Below are 9069 nucleotides of genomic sequence, written 5' to 3'. Positions count from 1 at the left end.
AGGCCCAGCTCCGGCTCCATGGCGGCCATGGCGGCTCCCAGCTCTGCTTCTGCGTCCCTTCGTCGCCACGGCAACCGCTCGCTCCTCTCATTGGCTGCAGCGCCGTCCAATCGGCGCCTGCCCTGCCTGCTCGCAGGGCTCAGGCGCGAAAGGAGTGCGTCACAGATTCGCGCGAAGGAAGGCGGAAGCGTCGCAGGTGAGTCAGGACCCGGTGAAGCTTTTTTGCCGCACCGCGACTCCCATCATCCCCTGGCCCGTGGGGTGTGTGTGTGTGGGGCTTGGTAGGTGATAAATGTAGCCTCTGTTTCTTTGAGAGTGACTCTTAAACAGGGGCCTAAATCTATACCCCGTAATGTACCAGGCCCGTAGCTAGAAAAAAAATCGTGAGGGGTTGACCCCCCCCCCCCCCCCCCCCGCCAGAGATGACTTTTGAGGCCTGATCTGGAAATCTCAGCAAGGCCCTGAAATGACCATCATTGTGCAAAGGCACTTCATAATAATAAAACTTTATTTATATACCGCTGTATCTCTGTAATGTGCCAGGACCCTGGTGGCACAGTGCGTTAAAGCGCTGAGCTGCTGAACTTGAGGACCAAAAGGTCCCAGGTTCAAATCCCGGGAGCGGAATGAGTGCCCGCTGTTAGCCCCAGCTCCTGCCAACCTAGCAGTTTGAAAACATGACAATGTGAGTAGATCAATAGGTACCGCTCCGGTGGGAAGGTAAGGGCGCTCCATGCAGTCATGCCGGCCACATGACCTTGGAGGTGTCTACGGACAACGCCGGCTCTTTGGCTTAGAAATGGAGATGAGCACCAACCCCCAGAGTCGGTCATGAGTGGACTTAACGTCAGGGGAAAACCTTTAACTTTACTATCTCCGCAGGGGACTCAGGGCGGTTTTCCAACATGATAAAAACAAAACAATACAATATACATAATAAAACTATATTCTCAGTTTGCTTCTGATGTGATAGATAAATATATAAGTAAATAATTGAAATGGTAAAGAGACTCTATGGACATCCTGTATTACTTCCACTGTACAATAATAATAATAATCTTTATTTATATCCCACTTTTCTCCCTCACAAACCTATATAAACAGCTTCACGAAGGTAGCACTGTATTATTTCTTTGATGTTTTTCCGGTTGCTTAAGGGATCCAGTTGAGAGTCTGCTGTGTGTGGTTTGGGGGTGGTATTTGTGCATCTGGGGACTGCCTTCATCTCCTTCCTTCTTTTCCAGGCCCGGCGGCGGTGTCTGTTTGTTCCTTCACCATGAGCCAGTTCAACTTCGGGACTCCGGGAGCCCCTGGCTCCTCCTCCTCCGCAGGGGGTGGCTTCACTTTTGGGACCCCCAAGACAGCGCCCAGCAGCGGGGCCCCCCCAGGGGGCTTCTCCTTCTCCTCCTCAGCTGCCTCTGGAGCAACAGGGGCAGGAGGGGGCTTCAGCTTCGGGACCCCGGCCGCCACAACGGGTGCCCAGCCGGCCGGCCTCTTCTCCTTTGCCCCCGCAGCCACTTCCTCCTCCACCCCGGCCCAGACCTCCGGCTTCAGCTTTGGGACTTCCGCTGCCCCTCCTCCTGCAGCAGCTCCTGCTGGAAGCATCTTCGCCTTGGGGTGAGACCCCTGTCTGCCAGGGAATCATAGAAGAGAATCATAGACTCATAGAGTTGGAAGAGATCACATGGGCCATTTAGTCCAGCCTCTATTTAAAAGCTTCCAAAAAATGAGCTTCCCCCACACCATGAGGCAAAAAATAGCCCTGTTGAACTGTTAGGAAGCTGGGTTGCTGTGAGTTTTCCGGGCTGCATGGCCATGTTCCAGAAGCATTCTCTCCTGACGTTTCACCCATATCTGTGGCAGGCATCCTGAGATGTTGTGAGGTCTCTTGGAAACTAGGCAAGGGAAACTAGGCAACCCCAGAGGATGTCTGCCATAGATGTGGGCGAAACTTCAGGAGTGAATGCTTCTGGAACATGTCCACACAGCCTGGAAAACTCACAGTAACCCAGTGATTCCAGTCATAAAAGCCTTCAACAACACTCCATGTATCCCCAATATCAAAGAGAAGAGTAATATGCTCACTAAATGTTAAGTTCAGTAGTCATATATTTTTTGAGTATTATCCTTCAGTTTTTTTCTTTCTTCAGGGGAAATGCTCCCAAGCTGAACCTGGGCACAACGCAGGCACCTGGCATCATGGGAGGCTTCGGCCTCAGTAGCAGCAGCGGTGGTGGGCTAGCCAGCTCCATCCCAAGCAGTGCTGCAGCTGCTCAGCCAGCTGCTCCCTCGGGCTTTGTGTTTGGCTCCTCCGCCAGCAGCCAGGCCGCCACCACAGGAGGAGGAGGAGGAGGAGGAGGAGGGTTCAGCTTCGGCAGTGCGGGCACCACTCAGGCGGCGGCGGCAGCAGCCCCCGGGTTCAGCCTTGGCTCGGCAGGGAATGCGGTGCAGCCAGCATCGGCTCCTGGGTTAACATTTGGATTAGCCTCAGCCAGCAGCGCTGCCCCCATAGCAACTGCGTCCCAGCCTGCAACCGTCTTCAGCCTTGGGACCCAATCCACAGGTGGGAGGCTGCTTTGCTTGGGGAAGTCCTCCTGGGAGCCCGTCGGCCTTTGTTTGGCTAGAGGGGCCCCTCCTAGTTTGGAAAGAGGAGAAAGGCGGGAGGCTGGGGGAGCCATCCCTGGCTGATTTTGTTTTCCCTTCCAGGCTCCGGGTTTGGCTTGCTGACCTCCTCCGCTGCCCCTGCTTCCTCCACAGGATCCATAGCTCAGGCACCAACTCTGTCCTTTGGAGCTAAGCTTGGAGGTAGGTTGGTCTTGAGGTTGAGTAATAGAATAACTTTATTGTCATTATTCAATGGATTTAAATGCCATCCCCAATCTGACCAACAGGATGGTCTCCTGAGATGACTCTTAAGACACCAAAATACAGGGTGTTTGAAAAAGAACTCCCTAGTTTTAATGTGCTTTAACTTAAAACTAGGGAGTTCTTTTTCAAACACCTTGTATATGCCCTCTGCCTCACAGGTACCACTCCAGCCTCCACAGCTACTGCCACCACAACTTCGAATCCCCTTATTGGTGGCGCATCTGTCCCCACTCTGTTTGCCTCCATCGCAGCCTCCTCCCAGGCAGCAACTACTTCTGCTCCAATTAGCCTCTTGCGTAAGTGATGGAGAGTCTGGCTCTCTTTTGGGTCCTTCACATGTCAGTGTTTTTAAAATCTCTGTATCATATAATTTAGTCAGACTTTATTTATCTTTGCAGTTGGCACCACCTCCACTGGGACAACGGCCCCCACTCTTGATTTGGGGTTTGGCTTAAAGGCTCCTGGAACAACAACGGCAGCGACTGCCCCCAGTATAACTAGTAAGGACTGGGAGACAAGGTGTTCTGGGAGGGAGGGATTCTTCCTTGCACCAGCCCTTGAGCAAAGAGTTTTGGATGCTGTAGAAGCCCATATACCCTGGTTATTGCCATCCTTGTTAAAATTTGTGCTGGTTCCCCTGAAAAGAGCTCACAATGGCTTACCAGAGAGCCAATCGGCAAAACCCACAAACCGTGGAGTCTGGATTTTATTTCAGGAGCAATTGTAATTCCTAGACTGAGAATGCTGTGGGTGGGACAGATTTCACTCGAGGAGATGGTGACCTCTCAAGGGGTGTCTGTGTGCCAAGTTTGATCCAGATCCGTGACTTGTAGGGGCCACAATGGTCTGTGGGATCCTAATTGAGTGAAGGTCCTGCAAAGTCCATTGTCTGTGGTTTGTCCTCCCCAAACTTTACCAGGGCATGAGATGGATCATGGGGGTTTTGTGTGCTAAGTTTTGGTCCAGGTCCGTCATTCGTGGGAGTCACAGTGGTCACAAGAGAGTCTTCTAGCACTTTTCTTGGGTCATCCTTTACCCTAAGCTGGGCTGCAGCCTGCCATCCAGTTCCCATTCCATCCTCATCTGATGGAGGAGCATTTTCTCTCCAACAGGTACTGCCTCAGCACCTAGTACAGGATTCATGTTGAACCTGAAGTCAATGGCCCCAACCACTACTGTGGCCTCCACATCCACTGTGGCCACCACCACAGTTGCGTAAGTCCAGCGTGTGTGCTTGGGATCTTGTGACATTGTATTTTAATTTTATGCTTAAGATTTGTATATTTTCAGGTTTTTAGTTGTATTGTATTGGTTTGTTAGCCACTTTAAGTCTCTTTTTAGGGAGAAAAAGCAGGATACAAACAATAATGATATGCTAGGGCTCAAGGCTAGTGGATCATGCCTTGCCCCCCCCCTCCCCCCCGGTTCTGACAAAGGGTGCTGCCCTTTGCCCCTACGTCTCCCACAGTGCTTCCTGATCAATCTATTTGCCCCCAAGGAACTGGGAAATGGACGCTTCTGTTCGATGTTTTGCTTTATGTCTGATATAACAGGTTGCATTTCTTATTTAATTTTAGTTGTTAAGTCATCATTTGTTTTTATATCAATTTTAATATCAATTTTTTGTTATTATGAGTGTAGTGTTGTTGTGTTCAGGAATTGAATGTTTGCCTTTTATGCCTGGAATCTGCCCTGAGTCCCTTCGGGGAGATAGGGCAGAATATAAATAAAGTTTTATTGTTATTATTATTTCTCCCACCTTCCAGGGCTCCCCCAGTCATGACCTATGCTCAGCTGGAGAGCCTGATTAACAAGTGGAGCCTGGAGCTGGAGGACCAGGAAAAGCACTTCCTGCAGCAGGCCACCCAAGTCAACGCCTGGGACCGGACTCTGATCGAGAACGGGGAAAAGGTGATCCAGCTCTCCTGTCCTTCTGTGCTCTGTTCTCCCTTCTGCAAGTCCCTCACTAGTTTTTCCTTTCTTTTTTACTCTGCTGAGGAGGTGGTACCATTGTCAGGCGAGTCATTCCTTCCTGTGTTTCTTATAGATAACATCTTTGCACAGAGAAGTGGAGAAAGTCAAGTTGGATCAGAAGAGGTCAGTGGCCGGGGGCCTGAAATGAAGGCTTGAGGGGATTGCCAGTGTTGGGCTGGCTGGTTGTGGGCTCTGTCTGGCAGGGAGGGAGGGAGAGAAAGACGTTGGCATGACCAGCCCTTCTTCCCTTCCCAGACACCTCTCTCTTGCCTGACTCCTTCCTTCCTTCCGGTCCAGGCTAGATCAAGAACTGGATTTCATTCTGTCCCAACAAAAAGAGCTGGAGGATTTGTTGGTCCCTCTGGAGGAGTCTGTGAAGGAGCAAAGCGGGACCATCTACCTGCAGCATGCGGATGAGGAGCGGGAGAAGACGTAAGCTGAGGCCCAGCTGGCGCAGAGCAAGGCCCTTCCTCGGATAGGCAGAGCCCCTTATCCAAATTTGTGGGTCACATGCCAGTATCTGGCAGTGGGGGGTCTGCTCACACTGCTGAATAGGGAGAGATCAGGCTTGGAGGATGTTCTGCTCAGCTCCCTCCTTGGATAAGGCACCCCATTTCTCATTCAAAGGGGCGTGCAGGCAGGTCTCCGTGTGCTCCCCATTCCTGCCAAAAGGCTGTCTTCCTGGCACAGTCCCTGGGAAGAGGGGAGGCCTTGTTCCGGCGGTCACTGCCTGTTGCTGTTGTAGGTACAAGCTGGCGGAGAACATTGATGCCCAGCTGAAACGCATGGCGCAGGACCTGAAGGACATCATTGAGCACCTGAACACCTCAGGGGGCCCAGCCGACACCAGTGACCCAGTGAGTACGCACTCTGCTGGGTGGGCCTGGATAGCTACAAAATTGGTTTTAAGACTTTTATATATGAATTTTCCCCTCATATGTTTGCAGGTCTTTGCAAATCCTGTATACATATAGATTATCTAGAGATTCCCATGTACCTGTATCTATATTTATTATTTATTACAATATTTATATCCCGCCCTTCTCATCCAACAGGGGACTCAGGGCGGCTTACAAAAAACACATATATAAAAATTATACAGTGCAATATAAATCAGTTAAAATTATTAACTTACATCAGTATATATGTATACATTATTTTTATATATGAATTTTCCCCTCACATGTTTGCAAGTGTCTGCAAATCCTATATAGATATCGATAAATATATAGAGGTATCTATATATCTGTATATTTGTGTTTGTGTGTGTATATATAAATAATTTCGTATATGAATTTTCCCCTCACATGTTTGCAAGTTGTTGCAAATCCTATATAGATATAATTATATATAAAGAGATGTCTAGATACATACATATGAATATAGATATAGCGCTTGGAAATATTATAGGAGGAAATGCACATACAAATATATATATATATATATATATATATATATATATATATATATATATATACATACACACACACACACACACACACACACACACACACACATACACACACACACACACACACACACACACACACACACACACTAGCTGTGCCCGGCCACGCATTGCTGTGGCGAAGTATGGTGGTATGGGAAATAAAAGTATTGAGGAATTGGTGATAGTTAAGGTAAAGGGTCCCCTGGGCTGAGTGGGTTGCTAGGAGACCAAGTTAGCGGAGCTTAGCCTTCTAACTGGCAGCAATTGGATAAAAACAATTATTCCTCTCTCTCTAATTAGGGCTTTATTTTTATTTTATTTTTGTTGTATCAACCTAGAGGCATGGATGAGGGGTTGTGCTGTCAATTATCGAGGTTGTGGGGTGTTTACTTTTGTTGTTTTGTCCACTGCCGTGATGCCATTACTCTTTTATATATATAGATATATAGACATGTCTAGCTAGATATGAATATAGATATATAAGGCTTACAAATATTGCAGGAGAAATGCACATATAAAGAGAAAGGATTTGCAAATATTTCAGGGGGAAATGCATATATGAAATTAGTATATATAATTATAGATCTATATCTAGCTCTGTATTGTTTATATAGGCATTGAATGTTTTCCTGTTACTATATTGGAAGATCGCCTGAACCCCATGGTGAGATAGGGCGAGATACAAATGAAGTTCTATTATTATTACTACTATAAAAATATTGTTGATACCATATTCTTTTTTTGACCCTACTTTTCCAATTGCAGAGATAGTTCACTGTTTTTCTTTGAAATACGGTAAATATTCAAAAACATTTAACTACTGATGCCTCAATTAATGTAATTTTATTGATATCTAGTATCTAGTTTTATTTTGAAATTTACCAGTAGCTGCTGCATTTCCCACCCTAGGTTTATACTTGAGTCAAAGAGTTTTCCCAGTTTTTTGTGGTAAAATGAGATGCCTCGGCTTCTATTTGGGTTGGCTTATACTTGAGTTTATACGGAAGGTTTGTATATTTTTAGGTTTTAATTCTATCATGTTGGGTTTTTTGTGAAGCCAGGCCCCACTGGGGCTGGGGGGTCTGAGGCTTTGTAGGCCTTCTCTCGCCTTGGGCATCTTTCTTCTTCCCCCAAAGTGACCCCCGCTTTCCACCTTTCCATTCCCCTCTTCCTCCCTCTTCCAGCTCCAGCAGATCTGCAAAATTCTCAATGCGCACATGGACTCTCTCCAGTGGATCGATCAGAATTCAGGTAGGATCCCTCTGCGCTGTTTCTTGGGAGCCAATAGAATGGAATATAATAGAGTAACAGTTATTGTCATAGATCAGGCATGGGCATACTTTGGCCCTCTGGGTGTTTTGGACTTCAACTCCCAGAATTCCTAACAGCCACAGGCCCCTCAGGCCTGAGGCTGTTAGGAATTCTGGAAGTTGAAGTCCAAAACACCCGGAGGGCCAAAGTTTGCCCATGCCTGCTATAATTGCAGTAGGTTAGAGCTGCCTCTCTTCTGGGAGCAGGGCGGGACCAGCCCTTAATCCAGAGCAGCATGCAACTGATGCATCTCCCTTTGTGTGTGCTTTTTCTTCAGCACTGCTGCAGAGGAAAGTGGAGGAGGTGAGCAAAGTGTGCGACGGCCGCCGCAAAGAGCAGGAGCGCAGCTTCCGGATCACCTTTGACTGAGACCAGGGCCACGGGGCCCCCCTTGCCCCCTCCTTCGGGATACTCATACCTCCTTCCCCTCTTTTATATCACACAATAAAGGTCTTTTCTAACCCAGAACCTGCTGCTGCCTGTGTGAGCGTCTGTTGCAGGAGGGGGTGTCCCAGGCGCATTCTTTGACTAGTGTGTTGTTATGAGTTTTCCAGGCTGTCTGCCTATGTTCCAGAAGTATTCTCTCCTGACGTTTATCCACATCTATGGCAGGCATCCTCAGAGGTTGTGAAGTCTGTTGGAAACTAGGCAAGTGGAATGTCCAGGATGAGAGAAAGAACTCTTGTCTATTGGAGGCAAGTGTGAATGTTTCGGTTGGCCAGCGTGATTAATCATAATACAGTAGAGTCTCACTTATCCAACATAAACGGGCCGGCAGAATGTTGGATAAGCGGATATGTTGGATAATAAGGAGAGATTAAGGAAAAGCCTATTAAACATCAAATTAGGTTATGATTTTACAAATTAAGCACCAAAACATCATGTTATACAACAAATTTGACAGAAAAAGTAGTTCAATACGCAGTAATGTTATGTAGTAATTACTGTATTTACGAATTTAGCACCAAAATATCATGATGTATTGAAAACATTGACTACAAAAATGCGTTGGATAATCCAGAACGTTGGATAAGTGAGTGTTGGATAAGTGAGACTACTGTAATAATAACAACTTTATTTTTGTATCTCACTTCCATCTCGGGACTTGGGGCGGCTCACATGGGGACAAGCCCAACAACGCAAGTTAAAACAGTTATTTTATTTATTTATTTCCAGCATTTATACCCCGCCCTTCTCACCGTGGGGACTCAGGGCGGCTTACAACAGTTGGCAACATTTAATGTCAAGAACATAATAATAAAAACAGTATCATCAATTAAAGCTATAAAAATACATGATTAAAATACATTATAACATTTAAAACATATGTAAATTAGATCCATTTGTCCAAAAACCTCATGCTTCAGCCTTCAATCAGACCATGTCGACGTTATCATATTACTCGCTAAAAGCTTATGCACACAGCCATGTTTTCACGGCCTTTCTGAAACCCAGAAGAGTTGGGG

General features: G+C 47.0%; 1 protein-coding gene across 2 annotated transcripts; it reads left to right on the top strand.

Moving 5' to 3' along the window:
• Positions 1-3: 3 nt before the first annotated feature.
• Positions 4-8071, top strand: nup62cl (nucleoporin 62 C-terminal like). Of its 2 annotated transcripts, none has more exons than XM_003226422.4 (13): positions 4-196; positions 1245-1617; positions 2151-2563; positions 2707-2805; positions 3027-3164; positions 3267-3368; positions 3981-4083; positions 4635-4779; positions 4916-4965; positions 5140-5274; positions 5588-5699; positions 7477-7543; positions 7881-8071. In XM_003226422.4, exons 1-13 carry the CDS (start codon positions 19-21, stop codon positions 7970-7972), a joined length of 2007 nt encoding a protein of 668 aa, XP_003226470.3. In that variant the 5' UTR covers positions 4-18; the 3' UTR covers positions 7973-8071. The 2 variants fall into 2 exon arrangements, with proteins under 2 accessions (XP_003226470.3, XP_062819810.1); XM_062963740.1 differs by lacking the exon at positions 4-196 and adding an exon at positions 207-281.
• The last annotated feature ends 998 nt before the right edge of the window (positions 8072-9069 follow it).

This window comes from Anolis carolinensis, unplaced genomic scaffold (genome assembly GCF_035594765.1).
Source record: "Anolis carolinensis isolate JA03-04 unplaced genomic scaffold, rAnoCar3.1.pri scaffold_12, whole genome shotgun sequence".
Classification (NCBI taxonomy): Eukaryota; Metazoa; Chordata; class Lepidosauria; order Squamata; family Dactyloidae; genus Anolis; species Anolis carolinensis.
Note: the sequence above shows the minus strand (reverse complement) of the source record. Positions and strands in the feature narration are given on the sequence as shown.

Bases quoted from the DNA above. Each gene is read 5' to 3' on its own strand.
- nup62cl (XM_003226422.4), top strand. From the start codon at position 19: ATGGCGGCCATGGCGGCTCCCAGCTCTGCTTCTGCGTCCCTTCGTCGC. The intron at 3,165-3,266 runs GTAAGTGATGGA...TTATCTTTGCAG, and splicing joins TGCTCCAATTAGCCTCTTGC to TTGGCACCACCTCCACTGGG. The intron at 4,084-4,634 runs GTAAGTCCAGCG...CCCACCTTCCAG, and splicing joins GTGGCCACCACCACAGTTGC to GGCTCCCCCAGTCATGACCT.